The sequence below is a fragment of the Myotis daubentonii genome, chromosome 17 (genome assembly GCF_963259705.1).
Source record: "Myotis daubentonii chromosome 17, mMyoDau2.1, whole genome shotgun sequence".
In the NCBI taxonomy this organism is placed as follows: Eukaryota; Metazoa; Chordata; class Mammalia; order Chiroptera; family Vespertilionidae; genus Myotis; species Myotis daubentonii.
The window spans coordinates 21,638,916-21,664,624 of NC_081856.1; the positions used below are offsets into that span (position 1 = coordinate 21,638,916).

At 42.4% G+C, this 25,709-nt stretch overlaps 1 protein-coding gene across 1 annotated transcript; it reads left to right on the forward strand.

Moving 5' to 3' along the window:
- The first annotated feature begins 6,191 nt into the window (after positions 1-6,191).
- GGH (gamma-glutamyl hydrolase) lies at positions 6,192-22,559 on the forward strand. Its single transcript, XM_059673086.1, has 9 exons — positions 6,192-6,382; positions 9,703-9,817; positions 13,962-14,012; positions 17,173-17,257; positions 18,223-18,361; positions 18,635-18,741; positions 18,819-18,909; positions 20,251-20,388; positions 22,127-22,559. Exons 1-9 carry the CDS (start codon positions 6,277-6,279, stop codon positions 22,246-22,248), a joined length of 954 nt encoding a protein of 317 aa, XP_059529069.1. The 5' UTR covers positions 6,192-6,276; the 3' UTR covers positions 22,249-22,559.
- Positions 22,560-25,709: the final 3,150 nt, after the last annotated feature.

A 25,709-nucleotide genomic window follows, 5' to 3' on the forward strand; every position in this document is an offset into this window, starting at 1 on the left:
TTTCATTTAAAAATCCAAATATTAGGCATTCTTTTTTCAAAACCTGCCTTTCCTGACAGAAGAGTTTAAGAAAACCTTATCACATCTAGTTGTCCATTACACAAATGCCAGTTTTTTCTTTATAAGTTTTCATGGCCAGTTTCCCCAACTGCTTAATTCAACACCACCTTCTGCTAATGTCTTGCTGTGCTTAAAGGGAACACAAACTAATTTTATAAAACTAAGCCATGCTTACTAAGTTAAAGCTTCTTAGTGAAAAGAGCCAGAGTGTGCCACTTAATAAGATAACTTGATTTTGAAACTGTTAGCCTAGATTATGATTTTTAAAAATTTGGATTGATTTAAGAGAGGAAGGGAGAGGGAGAGAGAGATACAAACACCAATGATGAGAATCATTGGTTGGCTGCTTCTTGCATGACCCTCATTGGGGATCGAGCCTGCAACCCAGTATGTGCCCTGATTGGGAATCAAACCATGACCTCCTGGTTGATAGGGCACTAAAGTTTTACATATGGTAAAGTCCTAATATACCCCTTACATCCATACCCTTTTTTTAGCTGCTATATGGTAGAAAGGATAACCCTATGGTGAAGAATTATCCATTATCCTTAGTTGCCTCAAATGACAACTGTGTCTTTCATTTGTCAAAGCAGAGCCTATTGATAGCTCCTAGCATACTGGACAGACTCATGTTAACCTAACCGTTTTGTCAGTCCTTACCAAATATGTACCCCAACCAGCTTTATGTTTTTTTAGAGACAGAAACTTTATTTTACTCATTTATTTTTTAAACTGGAGGGCCAGTGCACAAATTCATGCACCAGTGGGGTCCCTTGGCCTGGCCTGTGGGATCAGGCCAAAACCGGCTCTCCTACATCCCTCCGAGAGGTCCCGGATTGCGAGAGGGCGCAGGCCAGGCTGAGGAACCCCACAGGTGCACAATCGGGGCCGGGGAGGGACATGGGAGGTTGGCCAGCCAGAGAGGGTTCCAGGGTGTGTCCAGCCTGACACGGTCTCACTCAGTCCCAATCGGCCAGACCCCAGCAGCAAGCTAACGAAGGAGTAGGAGCATCTGCCCCATGGTGGTCAGTGCACATCTTAGCGACAGGTCGACCAGTCGAGTGTCTGCCCATCTGGTGGTCAGTGCCTGTCATAGCAAGCGATTGAGTGGCCTTAGCATATCATTAGCATATGATGCTTTAATTGGTTGATGGAAGACCGGACACTTAGCATATTAGGCTTTTGTTATATAGGATAGGGTTTATTGATTTGAGAGAGAGAAAGGGGATGAGAGAAAGAGCGAGCAACATCAATATCAGAGAGAAACATTGATCGGCTGCCTCCCTCAGGCTCCCCAACCACGCATCCAGCCCACAACCTGGGCATGTGCCCTGACCCAGAATCGAACTGGCAGCCTTTCAGTGCATGGGACGATGGTCAACCAACTGAACCCCCCAGCGAGGATACAAGTGCCAAGTTGTCCAGCATCACCTTGTGGTACAGGAGTCTTTGAGCCTCCTCCAGGAGCCCCCATTCCTCCTGGGAGAAGTACACCGCCACGTCGTCAAAGGTCACATGGTCCTCAGCCGGGCGCTGGGCACGGCCACCGCAATCGGACTCACTGGGCGGAGCAGGTGGGGGTGAGGAGGGGACCCTGTACCGCCCCGAAGCGGGTCCCTCAGGGGGTTGCTGAGCCCCACACCCGCGTCTGTGCTGCGCGGACACCGGCTCCTTCGCGCCTTCTCAGCACCCTCCCAAGTGATGCTGGAAAGAATGCCTGTGAGGAGGACCCAGCAGGTCTAGCCCGCCCACCCAGCTTCTTAAACTACTTAAATTCCTCTTCAATACCTATCAGGTCTTTTTAAAAATATATATATATTTATTGATTTCAGAGAGGAAAGGAGAGAGAGAAACAATTTTGCTAAGTTGATCATTTCAGGTCAATTTTTACTATTTCTCTCTTATTTACACAAAGTTCTTGGATTGTGGTTATAAGCATTAGTCCTGTTCCTTTGCTTTGTTTTTCTCTCCTTTCAGGAGTCTAATAAGATGTATCTTAAATCTTTTCTGCCTGTTTTCCATTTTAAGCACTTTCTCTCTTGACCTGTTTTCTTTATGTACGTTTCATTTCCGTGGTTGTTTCTTTCTCTTTTTCAGTGATCTGTATCAATATTCCACTTGAATCTTTCCTGCCTTGGACAGACAGTGGTAATTCTTCATTTCTGAGGTGGTTTTGTTTTTTCCTTCAAACTTTTTTTTCTGATTTGATCAACTCCTGTGGCATTCCTTCCTCTTTTTGTCCATTTCTGTTCTTAGGTTTTGAACTTCTGATCTATATTTGGTAGGTATACACATACACATATACTTATCCTATGCTTGTTTGAGGATATTTAATTTTATTTTGTAACTGTACTGTATTTTGAGGGAGAATTTTCATTAGATGAAATGTTATAATTCACCTTGTCTGTTTTCTTCTTTTTTTAAAAAAAAATATATTTTATTGATTTTTTTACAGAGAGGAAGGGAGAGAGATAGAGAGTTAGAAACATCGATGAGAGAGAAACATCGATCAGCTGCCTCCTGCACATCTCCCACTGGGGATGTGCCCGCAACCCAGGTACATGCCCTTGACCGGAATCGAACCTGGGACCTTTCAGTCCGCAAGCCGACGCTCTATCCACTGAGCCAAACTGGTTTCGGCTGTTTTCTTCTTGAAGTAGTTTTGTATTATGTTGATTTGACTTTTTAAAAATGAGCTTTTTTTGTGGATACCTTCCTGGTTGAAAAATGTGTATTTTGTCAGTATAGTGAAGTGCAATTTCTTCAGTAGGTGTTTTTGTGGTGGTGGAAGTGGTGGTGTGTATGTGGGGATTGGAGGGGTGGCTGGCATGACTTTTTTGTTTCTTACAGGATCCTTAATTTTCCCCTCGTGTCCTTTCCCTTCACTGCCATATCTTTAAAGGGCACTACTTCCTTGTCAGTGAAGCTGATTCTCCCTTAGAAGCAATACTTACCTGAAGCTGACAATTCTAGTCCCACTCATTTTCAAGTCTCTTTTCCTATAATTAGTATTATAATCTACCGAGGTCCAGACTGTATTCAATATTATAGCACTTAATGTTTGACGTTTTCTTTCAGGGTTTGATTTTGCTCATGCTTTGTCTATATCTTCCACTCTCCTTTTCTCTTTATTAAAGATTCTCTGAAGACTTGTCTCTCCCACTCAAGATCCAGTCTTCCAGCTTTGTTGCGATTTGATACTTATCATTATTCTCGTAATTTGATGTTTTGTGGTGTCTGTCCTCTACCTCCTAGTATGGCTAAAGGCATGGATCATGTGTAATTTCATTCGTACTCCTTTTACACCTAATGGTTTTTGAAGATGTGTGGAGAGATTCTGGTTTAGGCATTTGCCATTATCTTTTAGACCCAAGCATAATTTACCCCATTATCTCTCAAAAGAACTTGATCTCTGTTGATAAGCATCTCCAATTCATTCATTTTCACGCTTTCTAATAGTCTACTAATTGTGCAATGTATTCATTCTCTTATTGATACTTACATTGCATTTAGTATTTCACTATTACAAAAAAATTCATCAAAGAACATACCTGTATTTCTTCATTTACTCATGCAAACATTTCTCTATGGCAGTGGTTCTCAACCTGTGGGTCACGACCCCTTTGGGGGTTGAACGACCCTTTCACAGGGGTTGCCTAAGACCATCAGAAAACACATATATAATTACATATATATGTGTTTTTGTGATTAATCATTATGCTTTAATTATGTTCAATTTGTAACAATGAAATTGGGGGTCACCACAACATGAGGAACTGTGTTAAAGGGTCATGGCATTAGGAAGGCTGAGAATCACTGCTCTATGGTATCTATTTGCATACACGAAAAAGTGCTGGATTGCAGAATAAGTGTACCTTTCCTTTACCAGAAACTGCCTAATTGCTTAAAAAATGACTGTAATAATTTATAACTCTATGAGCAGTATTAAGAGAGTTCTCATTTTTCTATACTCTTGTTATAATCAAGGTTAACATATTTGTAGGTCTGAAGCATGTGACGTATTGTCTTTTTTAAAAAATATTTTTTTATTAACTTCAGAGAGGAAGAGGGGAGGGAGAGAAATATCATTGATGAGAGAGAATTATTGATCAGCCATCTCCTGTACACCTCCTACTGGGGATAGAGCCTGCAACCTGGGCATGTGCCCTTGACTGGAATCGAACCTGGGACCCTTCAGTACGCAGGCCGACGCTCTAGCCACTGAGCCAAACCAACTAGGACTATTTTGTCTTAATGTGCATTTACCTGATGATTAGTGAAGATTTGCTTTGTCTTTTCACCTTCTTTTCCCATTTTTTATAGGGTTGTTGTTTTCTTATTTAGTTCTTTGTATATTCTAGAAATGAACATTTTTGAAATTCTATATTTTGTAAACATATTTTCCAAGTTTGTGCCTTACTTTTAATTTGCTTAAAGTTATATAGAAGTTTTAGTTATATTGTTAAATCTATCAAATGCTTCCATTAACGTTTGTATTTTTAATCCTTTGATCACCAAAGTCATGAATATATACTTCTGCATTTTCTTATAAAGTATCTTATTTTGCCTTTCATATTTACATCTTTACTCACCTGTAGTTTATTTTTGTGTATAATGCCAAGTAATAATTATTTAATTTTTTCCTGCGTGGATTTGAGCTCCAGAATCACAAATTCACCTTTCAAGGACTCCTCATCTGCTCAATTATGTTCAAAACCAGCTGAGTAAGGTCTTTCACAATATCTTTAACCACATCCTTTGGCTTTATCTCTCACCACACCCTCCCATTTTCTTGTCAAACTAGATTCCTTATTGCAGTCACTCTTCTTGAGATATGCCAAAACTCCGCTCTTATTCTCTCCATGCATCATGTTCTCTTCCTGTCGTTTTTCCTTACTGAACTGTAAGCTTCTTGAGAAAAAGACAGTATCCAATTCATCTTTGCCTCTTCAATACTTAGCAGTGATTGAGCGGATTTTTCAAATACTTTTCTTCAATTTTATTCTGAATTTAATTTGGATCTTATAGGTGGGCACTTCCACCTAATATTATCCATATCAATACATTTACTCTTTCACACACAGAAAAAGTTTCCTGTCTTTTACCTACGTACCATGAAACGAGTGGTTCCAAATCTTAAAACTTTAAAAAGAACCCTCACAATACTTTTCATGAGCAGGAACCAAAGCCATCAGATCTGCCTCTGGTTTATAGGACAAAGTCTGCGGATGGCGCTAATGGTGACGTCAGTGAGCACCTTCTGAGGGCCTCGCGGGGACCCGCCCTTTGCAGGGGATGCCAGGGGTCTTCCCTCCTCCACTCAGCTCTGAAGTGAGGCGATGCGCTGGGAACATGTTCACCGCCATCGTCCTTCCCTTCCCAGGCGCTTCTTTCCGCCAGAAGACTCGACCCTGCAAAGAGGTAACAGGATGTGCAGCCTGTCCTTACGCAGTGGTTCTCAACCTTGGCTGCACATTAGAATCACCTGGGAATCTTTTTAAAATCCTGATTTCTGGGCCTCATCTTCCGGAAATTCTGTTTCTTTGTTACTAATGTTGTGGCCTCACCCCATAACAAAGAAACAGAATTTCCGGAGGATGAGGCCCAGAAATCAGGATTTTAAAAAGATTCCCAGGTGATTCTAATGTGCAGCCAAGGTTGAGAACCACTGCCTTCCATGGAACACTGGAGTGTCCACGTGGCGGTTAGCATGCCTGACTACAGAGCCCCGGCCTGTGGAGCAGGAGCCACAGTTGGCGCAAAGTTCTCAGGCGCCTTCTAGAATCCCTCGCCGCCTTTCAAGCTGCCTGGTGACGGGGTCCCGCTGGGACCAGGCTCCTCCTCTCGGCGGGCCTGGCCTCGGCGCCCCAGCTTACCGACCGGTGTCCTCATCACATTGATGAACAGTTGCAAGGGGAGACCGCCCCGTGCCCACCCAGCCTATGCCGAACGGGCGGGCGCACCAATCGCGGGTTAGCGGGTGGCTGAACGCGGTCGAGCCATGCGGCGGGTGAGACCACGGCGCCCCGGGAGCCCTCTGCCCCTGTCCCCGCTCCGAGGCCGCCGTGCGCGCGTTCCCGGACTACATTTCCCATAGGCCCCCGCGGCGGAGCCCCGCCCCGTCGGACGCCCTCCAGCCGCCTCGAGGCCACGCAGCCCCGCTCCGGGCCGCCCGGCCGCAGAGCCTTTGAAAGACGGCGGGAGGCGGTCGGTGCCATGGCGAGCCCGGGACACCTGCTGTACGCGCTGGGCCTGCTGCTGTGCGCCGCGGTGACCCTCCGGCTGTCCGCTGCCCCTGCCTCCACCCAGAAGCCCATCATCGGTAAGAAGCGCCGGGTCCGAGCTGCGCGCCTCCTGCCACGGCTCCGGGGAGGGCGTCGGGTCTGGGGAAGACCGGGGAGGGGGGTGCGCTGTGAGCCCCGGGCGCAGCGGGAGAGCCGCGCCGGGGCGCCGTTTGCATCTCGCCGAAACCACGCCGATGCCTGGGTGGTTTCACAGGGCTTTAAGTTGGGAGCGTGGAGAAAACCTTGCAGATGGTTCTATTCTCGGTACACAGCTAGGGATTTCTAGGAATTAAGCAAATTCTATGCATGCATTATGCTCATTAGAATTTCACTGGTTGAGGGTATGTTTCAAGATGCAACGCACTGTACCTGTAAAAATCGAGTTGACTAGATAGTCAAGAAATTATGGTATACCTCGGGTTTTGTCATCTTGAGCAGCGGAGGGCAGCAGTGGCCCGTGTGATCCTAATGCCAATTCTGTTTGGTGTTCAAATGAAGCATGTAATATTTCATTTCCAACAAATTTATATTTCAAAAAGTCAAATCCGTTTGCTTTGTCGGAAGGAATATTTGAGACAGGGCAGGGGAAAGCTACCCATGGGAAGTCAGCCTGGAATAAAAACTTGCCAGAAGTAATTTATGTCGACAATTAAGATTGGTTTAATTTTAGCTGGAATATTATGCCATTTATATTTCTTCCACGAAGAGGAGCACTTTTTTTGGGGTAACTAAGTGCAAAATAGATGAGGGTTTTTTCCTTTATATTGGTAGTGCCCAATTTTCAAATGGGTTGTGTATCAATATTTGGAAATTGGACTGCCTTGTTTCATAGCTATTTAAAATAGAGGTTAGGTTCTCCAAGGAGAATTAACCCAAAATAATAATTCTGTGTCGTGGGTTTGGGAATTGTGGGTTCAGGGAGGAGGAAATTAAAAGGAGAGGTATTCTTTTCCTTTTTCTAGACACAGAGATAGTTCAGGGACAAATGTAGAAAAAATATGCTTTTGGGCACCCTGATCAATTAAGACGAAATAGTTCACTGAACACCTACTACACGCAGAGCATTAAGTTAGGAAGTGCAAAGGATTCAAAGACAAAGAAGCCAAAAAAGTTGTGAGATGGCTTTAAAGTATGGGTGACATTTTGGTCACCTTCTGGGGGGCTTGGAATATAGCCTGAACTTTTCTCCCAAGATGGGAAAAGTGAGTATGTGTGGAAGCAAGGGGAGGGGAGTAAGTTGGTGGAACTTACCTGCTCGCTCTCATGTACATATTTTTCTCCTTTCTGGTATCTTGTGTTCATATGTCCCAATTCTCCTTTGCGGCACCTCACCCTTGCCTACCTTGTGCCACTCCCATCTCCTGTGCCACTCCCTAATTTTTGCACTACCAACTTTTATTTTCCTTAAGAGGATCCTACCTACCCACGGGGAGAAAAACAGTCTTACTGAACCAGTTTTGGCATTTGGTCTATATGAACTGAGTGTCTGAGAAAATGTCAGTTGTAAGAAGCTGGGATTACAGAAGTGTTGTCTCATGTCACCTGCAGAGACATTGAAAGTGTTCCAAACGGTGGAGTAGCGATTGTAGGGGCACAGGTGTACTCTCTGGATAGACGTGTTTTTATGTGACTCACTATTATTCTGGGGCTGAGGTTTCAGTTGTGAGAGGCAGCCAGGGAGGTAGGTGGGGCAGAGCACATAGGGTCTTGTAATAGTTATGAAAGTTTAGGAGCCCATTGAAGTGCAGGGAGGTGCACACAGCAGGGCGGTGCACCCAGCAGGGCGGTGCACCCTGCTGATCTCTCTCTCTGACCTCATTTTCTATGGCTTTTCCCTCTAGCTCACACAGGGCTCTGGTCCATATGGACTCCTTGCAATGGGACAGACACACACCTGATTCAGAGCCTTTGTACTTGCTGTTCCCTCACCCTGGATCTCTCTTCCTCCAGATTTCTGCATATGCCTTGTCTCCTCACCTCTCTTAGGTCCTGGATCAAATGTCATGGTCTACCTTCTCAGGGAGGCCTTGCCTAGCAAGCATATTTAAGAGATCCTCTTTCCCCATAGATGGGACCTCCCCCCTCCCCCCGCCCAACCCCAAACACACACCTTCTTCCTCTGATTCACTTTTCTCCATAGCACTATGTATTTTATCTTGTTTATTCTTTTTGTCTTCTTTCCTTCCCACACACTAGAATTAAAGCCCACAGGGCGGTGATTTTTATTTGTTTTATTCATTAGTGTGTCCCCAGCACCTAGTTTAGTGCCTGCTACGTAGTATGATTTTGTAATATATACTAAGTGAATGAATGAATGAATGAATGAATGGTGATATCAGGTTTCTTACCATGTGGAGAACTGGTTGGAGATGGTGGGGGTTGTTTAAGAAAGGTTGTAGAGAGACCTTTTACGAGGCTATTATAATAGCTCGGGGGAAGCAAGATGTTTGCTTGGATTGATTGCTTTGGATAGTAAACCAAACCCTAAATATACTGTGTATTTTCATATATGTGTATGTATATATGATAAATTTTAATTTATAAATTAGGCTCAGTAAGAGATTAGTAACAATAACTAATAAATAATAAAATAGACCAGTTATTACAATGCAGTTGACCCATACAGTCGAAAATTTGAATATAATTTAAATCGACCCTCCTTATCAGCGGATTCCCAACCCTGGATTAAAAATACTGTTTTTGATCTGTGGTTGATTGAATCTGCATATGTGGGGATATAGAGGGCTGAGTATATAGTTACTGAAAAAATCGTGTGTAAGTGGATCCATTCAGTTCAAACCCGTGTTCAAGAATCAGCTCTATGCTGTAATAAAAGTTAGGTGAATGTGTTATCTCTCCCAAAATATCTTACTGTACTCCACTCAACTTTTCCCTTGAGGAAGCACTTCACAGCTTCTCTTTTCCATGTTCGAATTGCCAGCCCTGGTCTTGCACTTTGGGGCCATTATTAGGTAAAATAAGCGTTACGTGAACTGCTCTACCAGACAGTCGATGTGCTAACCAAGACAGTTACTAAGTGGTCTGGAGCATCTACGGCATGAAGATGCTGGATAAAGGGATGGATTCATGTCTGGGTGGGGTGGAATGGGACAGCTTAAGATTTCATCATGCCTCACAGAACAGTGTACAATATATAACTTATGAATTGTTTATTTCTAGAATTTTCCATTTAATGTTTTCAGGCCGTGGGTGACAGTGGGTAGCCAAAACCTCACCAAGTTAAACCTTGAATAAGGGGGAACTACTGTTGTTATATTTTTACTGTGATTTGTTTCAGTTTCTGAGCAGGAAAAAAGGCAGTTGTTTGAAACTAAAACTTTTTTTGTTTGTAATTTAGGAATATTAATGCAAAAGTGCTATCCTAAGGCAATGAAAAACCTGGGAAAATACTATATTGCTGCATCCTATGTAAAGTATTTGGAGTCTGCAGGTGCAAGAGTTGTACCAGTAAGGTATGATTCAGTATTTTTTACATTGTATAAATAAAGCTGCTGTTTTACCTTTAAAATTAGCTTTTATCTCTAAAATTAATGCCTCTCTTTGGATTGCATCATTTAAATGTGGTACTACGGCACCTGATTTTTGCCACAGATCTGAAGCTTAAAGTCTCTCACTACATTGCTTAAAGTATAAAGTGACGCTTATCTCTCACATCATTAGAGGTATGTCATATGCATTAGATAGAGAATGAAATGATAGTTGTCTTTACAACCCAAAAGACGGTCCTCATTAGACAATCGTGAAATTAGTGGAGTAAAAGAATCTATAACTTTACCAGCTTTATTCGATAATATTAGGATAAGGGTCCACTTAGGAAATAAAGGAGATTTTTAGAAGATGACTTTCGAAATACCTCCACACTCTACTTTAAAAGTTTGTAAGTAACGAATACAGCAGTGTTGCTTCAGTATAAACTGCCGGTATTACAGGTTTAAAAGAACAACATTGGTTTTGTGATGTAATGACCTAGTAGGAATAAAATGATTTGTACCATAGATTGATTTGGAAAGAGTTGCATTTTTTAACAAACAAAACATTATGTGTTCACAATATCTTATCATCCAAAATTAGTGTATTTTGGAAGCTTCCAGTGCCACCTTCTAATCCATTATAAGTGATTTCACACACAAAATACCACTTTTTGCTCTGGGCAAACTGCTGCTATAAATAATTCTGCATTTAAAAACTGTAATATGCTCTGGCCAGTGTGAATAAATGGTTAGAGCTTCGGCCTGCACACCAAAGGATCATAGGTTCAATTCCCAGTCAAGGGCACGTACCTAGGTTGCAGGTTTGATCCCCGGCCCCAGTTAGTGTGTTTCTCTCTCAATCAGTGTTTTTCTCTCCCTCATACTCTCTCCCCTTCTGGGCTCCCTCACTTCCACTCTCTCTAAAGAACCAATGGAAAAAATATCCTTGGTGCTCGAAGATTAACAACAACAACAAAACAAACAACCCCCCCCCCAACCAAACAAAAAATCTATAACCAAAAATACTGTTCAAATGGAATATTAATAATCTAAATGCAAATATTACACTTTGGAGAATTATATCACAAAATTGTTCTATGTTTAGTTTCATAAGGATTGTCTTTTTAAAAAATATATATTTATTGATTTCAAAGAGGAAGGGAAAGGGAGAGAGAGATAGAAACATCAATGATGAGAGAGAATCATTGATGGGCTGCCTCCTGCACGCTTTCTACTGGGGATTGAGCCCACAACCCGGGCATGTGCCTGCCATTGGCCGGAATCGAATCTGGGACCCTTCAGTCCCTGGGCCAATGCTCTATCCACTGAGCCAAACCAGCTAGGGCAAGGATTGTCTTTTTACTGTTCTTTTACAGTTAGCTGTCCCCTACCCCAAGATGAACATTTGCTTTTGATGTTAGTCTTTAATTCCTCAGTAGCAGATCTAATTTTTCAAATGAAATCTTACTTGGAAACCAGATAGTTCCAGAGTTTTAGAGCTGCAGAAGAGGCTCCAGGGAACCTTCAGAACAAACAGCCTTTCAAAGTTTTGATCATGGTTTACGGCCATACCACCCTGAACGCGCCCGATCTCGTCTGATCTCGGAAGCTAAGCAGGGTCGGGCCTGGTTAGTACTTGGATAGGAGATCATGGAAGCATTTTCTGCAAGTCATTCTTCTAGGACATTAGAACTGACAGCATGGGTGGGAAGTAGGAGGGACAGGCAGGTACTAGTTCAGAGACTTGCAGTAGGCTGTAAGTGGGAAGGGTTTGGCTTAGAACAGTGGTTGTAGCCTTGATAGATAAATATTAAGAAAAATAAACACGACTTGACTACTGTAAGGGTACAGGGAGGAAGAGATGAGAAAGACAGAAGTTTTGAAATTGGGGAAGTGTTGAAACCAGTGATTCACCAAGTACTGGCATGTGTGACAGACACTGAAAATGTGACTGTCGGCATAAAGATTGATTTCCAGCTTGGGTTCCCAGAGTTCTTTTTAAATAAATTGCTTGGAATCCTATATAATAATAGACAAACATGGTAATTAACCGTACCTCCGACATGCTTCCCATTGGCTAATCAGGGCGATATGCAAATTAGCTGCCAACCAAGATGGCGGCCGGCAGCCAGGCAGCTGAAGGGAACAGGAGGCTTGCTTGCTCCAGTGATGGAGGAAGCCAAGGTTCCCCACCTGCCGCTGCCGGGCTCTGAGCTGCACCCTAAGAAACAATGTTGCAATTATAGAAGCTAAACAAACCTAGATACCTGCTTTCAGCCAGCTGGGCCTCAGCCAGCAGTACCGCAACAGTGTTTCAATTATAGAAGCCAAACAAACCCAGATACCTGCTTTCAGCAGCCGAGGCCTCAGAGCTGGAGCCCGCCTCAGAGCTAAAGCCAGCTCTCAGCTACAGTGACAGCCATAGAAGGTAAATAAATCACGGAAAAAAAAAAAAAAGGAGAGGTTGGGAGCTTCAGTTGCCTGCCAGCCTGAAAACAGCCCTCAGCCCCTCACCCAGACTGGCCAGGCACCCCAGTGGGGACCCCCACCCTGAAGGGTGTGTGACCAGCTGCAAACAGCCATAATTCCCTCATCCAGGCTGGCCAGGCACCCAAGCGGGACCCCCACCCTGATCCGGGACATCCTTCAGGGCAAACCAGCTGGCCCCCACCCGTGCACCAGGCCTCTATCCTATATAGTAAACGGGTAATATGCAAACTGACCCTAACAGCAGAAGGACTGGGAATGACTGGTCACTATGACACACACTGACCACCAGGGGGCAGACGCTCAATGCAGGAGCTGCCCCCTGGTGGTCAGTGCGCTCCTACAAGGGGAGCTCTGCTCAGCCACAAGCCAGGCTGATTGCTGTCAGTACAGTGGTGGTGGTGGGAGCCTCTCCTGCCTCCTCAGCAGTGCTAAGGATGTCTGACTGGAGCTTAGGCCTGCTCCCCGCTGGCAAGTGGACATCCCCCGAGGGCTGCTGGGCTGCCAGAGGGATGTCTGATTGCCAGCTTAGGCCCTATCCCCTGGGGAGCAGGCCTCAGCCAGCAAGTGGTCCCCTGAGGAGTCCCAGACTGCAAGAGGGCACAGGCTGGGCTGAGGGACCCCCCCACCCCCCCGCCCGCGAGTGCACAAATTTTTGTGCACCGGGCCTCTAGTTAGAATCATATGATCCTATAAAAACAACGTAATAGATTCCCAGAGCAACCTGCAAAGGGTTACCTAATGTAGAATGAGACAGAGGATCTCACTGATAATGTCAGGTTCATTTCTGCAGGTGGGATGCTGGGAGCCAACTCCTGCAGGTTAGAAGGAAAAAGGTGGAAGATGGGAGACATAGGCAAAATTCTGGAATAGGTAAAGAAGTTTGTCTTTGGTCTTCTTTTGTCTTCTTTCTACTGCCTTCTCTCTCAGGTGCCTGGTGCTCTCGGGTTGTCCCAATTTCCCATGGTGGGCCTACAGAGACTCCTTTTCCCGAGAGGTAGCATGTGGCGCCCCGCGGGCTGCTTTTGGTTTAAAAATGTGCTTTGTTCACACAGCATTTTAAACATTAGCAAATCAAAAGACTAATAAAATCTTGACTTTTGGCCTCTTTTTTTTTTTTTTAACCAAGTTATTTGGAACTGATTTGAAGTGGAGCAAGTGCTCTCCACTGGCAACAACGCCCTTCACTCCTTGTCATGCTGTGTCATTTGTCATCATTACCAGGCTTACGTGGTATTTTTTTTAGTTAAAGAGAGAGTGAACTATTTCTCTTAATCCCTTCACCTTTTTCACCTAGTCCCATAACCCCCTTCCCATCTGGTAATCATCAATTTGTTCTCTGTATCCCCAGATCTCATGGTCTTTGATATTTTGCATATGAACACATACGTCACAGTATTAAATTATATTAGATCACAGGAAAGCATGTTTACTTGTCTGATTAGCAAAACAAGGACATAATTGTGTGGCTTACATGTAGTTTGAAAAGCTGCCTCTAGGAAGGTAGAGAGGTGATATTACCTAGTATTTAAGAATTATTCTTCATCTGGCTTTTAACAATAATGTGACTTCATTTAGAGCCTGACTGTTTTCTTAGGTTTGGAAATGGATGTTTCATCACTGTTTTTCTTGTTTTCAGGCCTGATCTTACCGATGAAGAGTATGTAAAGCTTTTCCATTCTATTAATGGGTAAGTTGGTGGCACTGGCTTGATACGGTGTGTGAGATCTATGTTGTCGGCTCTTGCAAAAAAGGACACAAGTATTCCACGTGTTTCTGTGTAACCGTCTTACAGTGGTGTACCATTAGTTTTCTGAGTTCTTTCAGAGGAATTACATTGTTGAGAGAGAGGTGCAATTGTCCTGCAGAGAAGGAAGCGTAAGAAATTAATGTTACACAGTAGACATATATCATTTTTTTAAATGTGTGACATAGTCTTTGTTCTTCTAATGCCTGTCTTAAGTATTTTGAAGCCACTTTGAATGGCATGGCATATTGCTTGCTTGGGGGATTTATAAATCTTAAGCCTAAGGATACTACTCAGTTCTCTTTCAGAAGGTGATTTGAATAGAACTTGGAAAAAATTGTCTATACTGTGGCATCACCAAAAAAGTTATGATTGGTTACCTCACAGAAAAAAAAAACTTTTAATAATATGAAAAAATGTTCACCCTTATGCATAATTAAAGGAAATCTAATTCTAGCAATTAAAAAACATTTTTAAAAACTATCAAGTTGACAAAGATCAGAAAATTTGTTAATATTGTTTGGTGAAGATGTGAAGAAATAAGTATTCTCATACTTTGCTTATGGCTGTGTAAGTTACATAGTCTTTTGGGGGCCAGTTTTGTTAATATCTATTGCAATTAAAAATGCACATACCCTTTGAGCCAGGACATCCTTTGTAAGGAATATTATTTTATAAGTCTATATACCCCCGACATGTGTAGAGTTGGGTCCAGACATATGCACTATAGTATTGTTTGAAACACACTCAGTTTCGAACCCACTCATTAGCACATCAGTTGAGAATTTCGTAAATAAAGGAGGCTGTCTGCATCTGATAGAATGTATGACAGTTTAAAAATCAGGATCTCTGTTGGTGCTGCTTTGGACACTGTTGTTACTTGAACAATATGATGTTATACGAAAAAAGCAAGGCACATCGTGGTATGTGTAGTCTACTCCCATTTACTTTGGTTCTTAAGGTAGGGGTGAGGGTGACACGTGTAACATAAATCTGTCAGGTCAACGAAACAGATTTTAGCGGTGGTTGTTCCTGATTGGGAGTGGGATGGAGGGAGTCTATGTTACTGTAAAGTTTTTATAAAAAGCTTTTTTTAAAAAAAAAAATTTTAAAAGCTGTATTCATTTATTACAATTTTTTTAAAAAGGCTGTGTTCAAAACTTGCCTTCAGACTTCAGTTCTTTTATTGTTTGTTTAAATACCAGCTTTTCTTATTTATGTATTTATTTATTTATGTATGTATTTATTTATTTTATTGTCTAAAGTTTTACATATGTCTCCTTTTTCCCCAATTGGACCTCCCCCCCCCCCCCCCGCCATTCCCATTCCGGGCAAGCCCCCACCGCCCCAGTGTCTGTGTCTATTGGTTATGCTAATATGCATGCGTACAAGTCCTTTGGTTGCTCTCTAACCCCCCCTCCCCTACCATTTGCCTCTAGATCGATCTGTTCTTGTTCATCAAATAGACTTCAGTTCAATTTGGTTCAGTAAATATTTATTATAAAATTAGTTCCATTTAGTAAAACATTTAAAATGCCCGTTATGTTCAGTGTTCTTTGGCCCGGGCAAGAATAAACAAGCCCAGGCTGGACTCTGTGCTGGAACCTCCACATGGTCACCAGGAAATGAGCACTGCTCTGCCACTTCAGAAGCACGTCACGGTCCCTGTGAGGCAGTAGAGCCCATCCCGTGTGGGGGTGCAAGGAGGTGGAAAGGCAGAGCCTGGCTTTAAAGGAGTTTGCCAACTGGGAGGGGTGGTCAAGCTTTGCTTTATGAAAGGATTTTGTGCTTAAACATACCAGGTTTGATCAGAGGCAGCTTTGTAAGTACTGAGTTGATGAAAAGGGAGAACTGCTAATGGGTCTTCATTAATCCACTTTGAATTGTAGCATTTTCTGCATGGTTTTGTGGCAGGTGTTCCACTTCATACTTTTTATGATTTTATACTGAACTGTGATCTTACTAACAGGAAAACTTACTCATCTCTGGCTGTCCAGGCTAATACTGATCCTGGCTCATGCAAGAAGCCGAGTATAGTTGTTGAATGAACAACCATCTCAACAGCATTATTTCACATATCTCAAATTCATATTTAAGTATTTTCAAAATGTTAATACCTTTTTTAAAAAATATATATTTTATTGATTTTTTTACAGAGAGGAAGGGAGAGGGATAGAGAGTTAGAAACATCGATGAGAGAGAAACATCGATCAGCTGCCTCTTGCACACTCCCTACTGGATATGTGCCTGCAACCAAGGTACATGCCCTTGACCGGAATCGAACCTGGGACACTTGAGTCCGCAGGCTGACACTCTATCCTCTGAGCCAAACCAGTTAGGGCAAAATGTTAATACCTTTAATCTAACTTTTATAATCTCTTTGGACTATCCCTGTTTATTTCAAGACGTTATAATGTTTAAAGTTTAGAATTAGTTTAAAAAGTTGATGTAAAAACATAGTAAATATTTTTCTGTATCTTACCTTTATGGGTAGAATAAAATAAAATGAAATGTTTGCTACTTCTCCCATGTTCCCCCCACCTAGACTTCTAGAAATGGATTGTGTTCTTTTTCAAAACTCTTCTAATCCCATGCTTATTACTGAAGAGATTTCAGGGTGATAATATAGCATTAAATTCTCATGGATATTTAGTTTTAGCATACATATATTTTTATAATCAGTTTGTGCTTTATGGTTAAGAAAAACTTCTTTGTGAGCCAAACCTGTGTCATGATTAATGGACCTCTAGTTGATGCTGGCATCACGGATCACCTTCCTGTAAATCTACCTGTACTTGGGATGTTATCTCTACTTGATTTCTAGCTCTGTGTGCTCTCCTTCTACCCCATTTATTCACCTTGCCAACAATAAACTTGTTTATCAAAGGAGTTTTGGGAGAATATGCACAAAAGTATTCTTAACTTCAATAATTTACAAATGGGTAGGATTGTAAATATTTCACACTTTCTTTTGCCTTAGTTTTCTCATTTTCTGTAATGATCTTGTTGCTTATGTAATAAGGAAGGAGTAGTTTTGAAATAAAAAGATGGTTTGGTTTCTGTAGGGCGGGGTGGAAATGCTTTCTTTCTGATGTTGTTTCAGGGTCCTCTTCCCTGGAGGAGGCGCTGACCTCAAGAAGTCAGGTTATGCCCGCACAGCCGAAATATTTTACAGCCTTGCCACACAGGTAAATATCAGTTGTTTCTTATTATTCCAGATGGGGTTTTAAAAAATACATGTTTTTATTTATCTTTCTTATAGAGAGAGGAAGGGAGAAGGAGAGATAGAAACATAATGAGAGAGAATCATCCATCAGCTGCCTCCTGCATGTCCCCTATTGGGGATCGAGCCTGCAACACAGGCATGTGCCCTGACTGGGAATTGAGCCTGAGACTTTTTGGTCCATGGGAGGACCCACACCAACTGGGGCCCAGGTGAGTTTTTGTAATTTTCCATGGGGATAATTCCTTTTCAGGCATACGATAATACTTCCTTCATAGTTACTCCAGCCTCATCATCCCCTCACCTCTTGAGGTGTCTGCTCATGAGTAGCCAGTGGTGGCTATCGCTCATTTTCTATTTCATTTAATTCTGGGCTCCGGGGGCCCTTCAGAGCCTTGCTGACCGGCCCTCTCTGTTTGTGCTCGCTAATGTGAACTGGGTCCTCATGGTGGCTTAGTAGGCTGTTTTTATTATGTACTGGGTGTTATTCACATATTACTAATTTTCATCTCCTCTTGAAAGCTGCTCTTTGTCCCCACCTAGTCGATGTATCTATACATTCTGAGATAATGGAGGAAGGAGTATGTTCAAAACCAGACAGTTATCCAAAGTGACAAGATTTATACAAGATGTAAAAATAGGCATTTTATCTGGCATTGTCTTTAATATTTATAGTCCCTGTTACTTGTATTATTTGGTAGTTGACTGGCAGATGTCCTTTTCTTTCCCAGAACAACTGAGGTTGGCTAGTTGTTTGATTTAAACGGGGCTATTATGTGGGAGCTTGGAGGTTAAATGGCAGCTTACGTTGGGACCTGGAAAAGGCTTCAGAAACCCATGTGTCTCTCAGGTGCCAGTCTTGTAATGACAAACCAAATGTACAATTTTTGTTTTGAAAAGGTCGAGTAAGCTTCGTTTTCTCTTTCAAAGAGTTTTGATGCTGGAGACTACTTTCCTGTGTGGGGCACGTGCCTCGGATTTGAAGAGCTTTCTTATCTGGTCAGCAGAGAGTCATTGTTAACACGCACAAATACTGAAGGAATCACAATGCCGCTGAACTTCACTGAAGGTAAGGATTCTCCTGTTGACCCTTTAAGAAGCGACATCTGGGCAGGATTAGTAAGTAGCAAATATCAAGTAAAAAATGCCCATGACATTTATTAACTTTTAAATTATTTACACAGGCTAGAGATGTGAATGACCATGTTTGTACTCAAATTATGAGGGTGGCTTAAGAAATTTTAAATTTTGATAACTCATTGCTTTGACTGGAGATTAGTGGTTTTAGTGGATTTTATTTTTCTGTGTTTAAATTCTTTCCCTTGTGCTTACCTTGTTTCAGGTATATTGCAGAGCAGAATGTTCCGGAATTTTCCTGCTGACTTGTTGCTGTCCTTAGAATTAGAGCCTCTGACTGCAAATTTTCACAAGTGGAGCCTCTCCAAGATGGTATCCTATTAATTATGTAATGATATCAATGCATTTAGATTAATTATAGGAGTAATTATTTTATTTTTATACTCCAGAATTTTACGAAGAATGAAAAATTAAAGGCGTTTTTCAATGTACTAACTACAAATACTGATGGCAAGATTGAGTTTATTTCAACAATGGAAGGTATATGTCACTACATGTACACTTTTCACATATTATGTTTATTAGTTTTGATTTTATAGGGTTTTTTTAATGAATAAAATCACAGTAACTTTGGGGCCTGAAGATCGAAATTAGGGCACTTTTGGAGACAGGAACTGTGTTTTGTTCATGTTCCAAAACAGTTGTGGTTTACCTGGATCATCTAGGTAGGGGGTGGGGTGAAGAAGGGAAGAAAAGAGGAATGAAGAAATAAATAGAGACAGTGACCTCTCTTTTAAGAAAAAAAAATTATCGAACTTACTGGGATAACATTGGTTAAAAAATTATAAAGGTTTGAGGTATACAATTCTATAATACGTCATCTCTATCTTGTATTGTGTGCTCACCACTCGAAGTCAAGTCTCCTTCCATCATCATTTTTCCCCCTTCCCCGTGATCACCACCATACTGCTGTCTGAGTCTATGAGTATTTTATTGTATTTTTTTCCCCAATCCCTTTGCCTTTTTCACCCAACAGTATTGTGGATTAAGTACTTTTGACAGGTTCTCCTCCAGCAACAACAAAAGGTGTAACTGACATACAGCAAAACATCTCCCTAAATACATTGATTAAACAGTGAGAAAATAAGGATACTCAGGCCAAAAACTCCCAAGGGCTGAGTAGAGTATTTGGGTAGGACCCTCTGGAAGGAGGCGATGGAGTGATAGCTCCTGGAATCTGGAAGGCAGAGAGCACCAAATGTCTGCTTAGTTTTGAACCAAGGACCTCTTGTGTGTGAGGCGAGCCAGATGACTACTACACCACAGAAACCCGCTGAAGTGGGGTATTTAAATCAGCATTACTATTAATACGGAGAACTTGAGGCAAAGCTCAGGACCCCACAAATGGAGAGGGCCCCATATCGCAGGACCTGAAGGCTACACCATCCATGAATCCTGCCTGCAGAGCTGCAAGGAGACCTGCCCATCTGGCCCGAAGGCGCGGGTGGTAAACAAGCCTTGAGCATTCAAACGTCAGGCTCCAGTGTGGCCTGCATTGTACTAACGGGGAAGTTCGAGAAATCTCAGCTCCAAAATGTTTGTTTAAAGTTGTCTCAGAGGCTCAACTATTTTCCTTTACTCTGATGAGCTAGTAAAGCGAATCATATTACAGATTGTATAAAGTTGGAAACCAGCAAATTACTGTATTATGACTGTGAACTGAAATCCTTTATTTTGTGTCTGAGAACATGCACAGTTTCACTTTGTCTGAGTTAGTGAGTTAAAGTATGTTTACGTAGGACGTAAAATGTAATTTAGTGGTAAGTAACATGGTAGATATTCTCACTGCTTACTACTTACTCGTTTGTGTTTTTCATGCAGGGTACAGGTATCCAGTGTATGGCGTCCAGTGGCATCCAGAGAAATCTCCTTACGAGTGGGGGTTATTTAAAGGCATTTCCCACGCACCCAACGCTGTGAAGGCTGCATTTTATTTAGCGGAGTTCTTTGTTTCTGAAGGTAATATGTGGGTACATTATCTTATCACTCCATTAGTGTAGTTTTGAAGGAAATGTCCTCATCTGAACTCTTATATACTCTTGCTCTATGTAAATGCTTTTAAAAAAAAAACACACACACAAAAAACAACCTTTAAAACAGTCATTGTGAAAGCCCTGAAATTGAGGTATTAGGGATTCAACTAAAACCAGGACAATGATTTCAATTAATAGTATTGTGTGTTCTAAACTGTGCTGAATACATGAACAACGGTGTGAAGACTGTTGAATTCTTTTTTCCTTTCGTTCTTGAATACTTTTTCTTTAATATTTTCCCCTACTAGTCTTCTTTTTAGGAATAATGCTTTAGTTATAACATTCTCTGAGAATTAGATGTTATATTTTCAAGGCAATTATATAAACTGAGTATATACTCATCCTTCTGTGATTTTAAGGCTGCCTATCAGTAGGCATGGGCCCATAGGAGAAAGTTCAGCTTTGCTTGTTCTTTTTTTCTTCATGCTATGTTTGTGGGTAGAATTGAGAATTTATGTTTTAATTGAGTGATTTGAGATAAGAAAGAGCTACAAGCACCACTTGCAAGGGGCAGGCATCACTCTGGTGAGGCGTGGCCATTGAACCCTTCAGCGGGCCTTGTTGGTGTCTCTCCAAGCTTGGCCTACGTTTTTAGCAACCCTCCTGCCCACACTGAGTTCACTCTGGTTTATAATTACGCTCAGAGGAATGGGCAATTTCGTGACAAAAATCCCAATTTAAAAGAAAAAAACAGTTCTCCTATGTGTAGTATTAGTTCCAAGAAGCATTTCCATGTCTTGTGTGTCGTAGTAAATGAGAACAGGATAGAGCAGTTGGCTGCAGTGTTGTCCCATGGCAGGGCTATTATTTGTTCTTTATTTTCTAACTAGAGGCCCGGTGCATGAAATTCGTGCATGGGTAGGGTCCCTAGGCCTGGCTGGTGATCAAGGCCGTTCTGTGGGGCAACTGGCAGGGTGATCAGGGGGCCCCCCCGCTGGCACCCACCTTGGCTGGCCTGGGGCCTGCGAGCTGGGGGCAGCTCCTGCGTTGAGCATCTGCCCCTGGTGGTCAGTGCGTGTCATAGCGGCTGGTCATTTCGCTGTTCGATCGATTTGCATATTAGACTTTTATTATATAGGCTATCCTTGTTTTAAAACATGCCACAACAGCCTATAGTTACTTTATCTTGATCTTAGGAAAATGTCTGAGCCTTTACCTTCTTACATCCAAACTTGACCCATGCCCCCTTCTCTGTGCCTCTCACAGTTCTGCCTGACCTGTGGAAATGGCCTCACTGCCCCACCTGACTCATCTTTGCCAGTTTCTCCTTCCTCTTCACTCTCGAAGCATCTCAGTGAAGATAGACTATAAAAACATTACTATCTACAATTCTGTGTGGTTACCAGACTCGACTTCTTGAGTGTTAGAACCTTGCCCTGGTTATATTTCTATCCCCAGTCTCTCATCAAATCCTATATGCAGTAGGCACTTAGTAAGTGATGCATGGGGCGTGAGCACCCCATTTGGTCTGGGTGGGGCAGACGTGCAGCTGTGTCAGCAGGTAACTTCTCTACATCTTTATTTGGGGGAAGTTCTATAAGGTATGTTTCCTTTTGGGTACTATTTTCCCACTTAATACGGATGATAGGATGAGCCATTATGAAGTAACCTTTTGAAAATTATATCCTATCCTTTTAAGAATTCACATTTTCTTTTTCTTGCAGCTCAGAAAAACGGTCATCATTTTCAATCTGATGTTGAAGAGAAAGAAGCACTGATTTATCAGTTCCATCCCGTCTATACTGGAAATATTTCTCGATTTCAGCAAAGTTATATATTTAATTGAAAGCTTTCCATATGTTAACAGAAATTTTGAATAATTCCATGATGAAATTGTTTCAATAACTTGATTCTCATGGCAGTAATGGAAAGCCACTGAGATTTCGTCTTTATGTTGTTACTGGCTCTGCATCTTTATTCAGTATATTTGACTATATCACATTTGATAATTCGTGAGACAGATAAACCATCATAGTGTATTTCATGTAAAAGCTTCCTTTTATCTCAAGATTAGAAAAAAATTCATTTATTGAAAATACAGGTATTTTATTTTTTTTCTGATTGATTCTGGAAATAAACACCACCCACTACCCAGTCTACCCATCCTTGCTGAAGACTCTTTAAATCCTACCTCAGTTCACTGCGACCTCTCTCTCCTTTGAGTCTCAGGAGTATCCAGGCCCTCCATAAGTACTTGTGACTATTTGTGAATGAACTTTTTTCCCCCCATGGAAAATAATTTGAAAGCTGTCATACATTTATTTGGGTGCATTTTAATATATTTGTCATCCTTGGCTTCCCTCTCCCACCCTTCACTGTCCCATCTATTCTCACAGACTCTGAAATTGAGGAATTCCTTGAGGACAGCCAAGCAGCTGGAAGAGAGGGGATTTATGGGGCTGTTTCTGACAGTGTTTATGCACCTGTTCTCCTTGGTCCTCCACAGCTGCTGCTAGAGAAGTGGAAAAGTGGGCAAGAGTGATGGGGCAGGAGGCTGGAGGAGGTTATGAATGATTTTCTGTATAAAAGTTAATAATACTCTGAAGATACTGAGATAAAGGCCTAAGCTTTGGGCCTTAAGGCCAGCAGAACATAGAAATTGAAAGGGATTAACACATTCAGCTAAAAAGGATGTTGGTGAAAATGTGGCGCATCTAGTTTCTGTCCATAAGCATGAAGATTCTGTTATATCTTATGTCTAACGTGCCATTTCTGGCGAATTTCATGTCTCCACAGTAGAAAAAGGTGGCAACACTATTATTACTCATACTGCCCGGGTCCTTTCCAACCTGTTTGTTTTGAAATATTATAGATCTGCTTATCTCTGAAGTTCCCTAATAACATATAATCCTGACTATATCATCACTCTCGATGCTGTATCACCCTTCCTTCTGCCCCAGAATACTGGCTCCTAATTGCCCCCAAAGTTCTCACTGTGCTATTGGTGATGGCCACAAATGCAAGAAAATGGGAACCATCATTTGTTTTTTACTCATGTTAAGTTTTCCATTTTTCCAACCATGTATATTTTTGAAGTCTTTACACTGGGATTACTTTATTCCGAGAATGGAATCTCTTTCAAAGTTGCAACACCCCTGTTTTCCACACACCACCACCTGCAGGAAGGCTATGCAGAGGCCTGAGGGCAAGTGAGAAGTTCGGGAATCTGGTCTATTGGAGACCCACCACTGACCCCTGGGCTTGAGCCACGTGTGTGAGCCCATGTGCTGGCTCTTAACTCCCAACTGCAGTGTCACCCCGTTAACAGCGTGCAAAGGCAGTGACGTGGCAACACCCATCTTTTAGCCTCCATGCCTCCAGCTCCAGCCGCTAGCACCCCAAGTATTCACTCCACTCCTTCCACAAGCTCCACATCATGTGCAGGCAGTCCCCTAGGGCTGGCCGTCCACCTCCTCCCAGGCTCATCAGCAAGCACTTCTAGTCCATGCCCTCTCGCCCCCGTTGATGTAACAAGGTCAGCCTGCCTCGGAGCAGTCTTAAGCTGAGCTAAACGAGGGACAGAGGGTTAGACGTCCCTTGCCTGGATGGGACTTAAGGGCAGAGCCTGTCACTCATTTCTATTTAGAAGATAGTTCTGAGTGCCCACATGTGTACATAACTAGTCTGGCAGATGTTTTATGAAGGGATGCTGGCTCCATTGCCCCACTGCAGAGTAGGACAGTCTCAATACCTTGTCAGGCTGAGTTTCCATGGTTGGGATGGGGTTAGAATGGGGTTAGGATGGTCCTACAGCTTCTAAAAGCACAGGGATAAGTCCCACTGAAGTATTCAGGTGCAGAGCCTGGCCCATAGTAGGCCATGAGTAAGTGGCCTCTCCTCATTTCCTTTCCCTCCTCCACAATAATGGAACAGCCCAACGTGCATGCTGTGTTACCTATCAGAAGAGCAAGAACAGATACCACTTATATGGAAAGAATTGTGAAAAAAGGGTCCTTTGCTCCTTAGGAACAGAAGCTTTTTTTGTTACTAGCTTGTAATTTTATTCCACTTACTTTTCTAAGAGGAATTAAGTTTTTATTCCATATAACCTTTTGTATTCCAATAGTGGTTTAAAATGAAGTTATTGCAGTAATGAATCAGGAACACTAGATGTCAGGAGAGAACCAACTAAACCCAAAGTTTAGTGTTTACTAATCATTTAGAATAGAATTTAGAGTCCGCCAGGAACCTAAAGAACATCTAATAGTACAATCATTATATTTATTAATACTAATGGTTTGTTGAACTATTATGTTGTGCACCTGAGTTAATATGTCAATTATATCTCAAAAAATACTAATGGCTGTATAAACATAGATTTACACCTAATACTAGATGTTTTCTATTCTGATCTATGAGGAGGCCCTAAAAGACTTGATTTAAAAAAAAGGATGTAAACAATGTTAATCATCTTTTAAGGGCCAGGTACTTTTCTGTACATACATTTGTGGGCTGCCCACAAAATAACAACCCCCTTTTCCCTGCTGCATAAATGGGCAACCTCTAGGCTAGAGGAGGGTTTTCCTGGATGGGTAACGAGCCAGAGCCTCATCTCAAGAGATGCTTCTGGGGAGACGGACTGGCAGGGGAGGCACTAACGCAAGAACATCTACCGTAAGCAAGACACGGGAGCAAAGGTGCTCTAAACAAATGTGGACCTGACTGGATTTTTCTCCTACAGACTAAAGCAGTGGTCGCCAACCTTTCGGACCTCACGGACCACCAGTGGTCCATGGACCATCAGTTGGCGACCACTGGACTAAAGTTCCTCCACAGAATCTGCTCTAAATCTTCTCACGGTTTCCCCTTCGAATTTAAGGAAAAGTCTTTAATCATGAGTTTTTCTGCATCAACTTAGCTTTTAGACTTCCAGTTCTCTATCACCTATAATAATAAAAGTGTAATATGCTAACTTGCCTCAATGTCTTTCCAGACAAAGCCATGGCTGCAAGGGAAGCCTGGGTCCTGGGTGCCTGCCGGTGGCCATAGGGAAGTGGGGGTCCCGGGTACCAGAGGGAAGCCGGTGCCGGCAGCTGGGGGAAGGAAGGCCTACTCTTGCACAAATTTCGTGCATCGGGCCTCTAGTGTATTATAGTTCCTCACAAACCTAATTCGAGCCAGTCTGTTTCACAGCACAGGATTCTTCAGAAACTCACCACACCACTCTGACATCTTTTGCTGCAGTTCAGGATTCAGATGCCCCACCGCTGGCAGGTGCCTTGTTTGCACACGTCTGTGATCTTCATG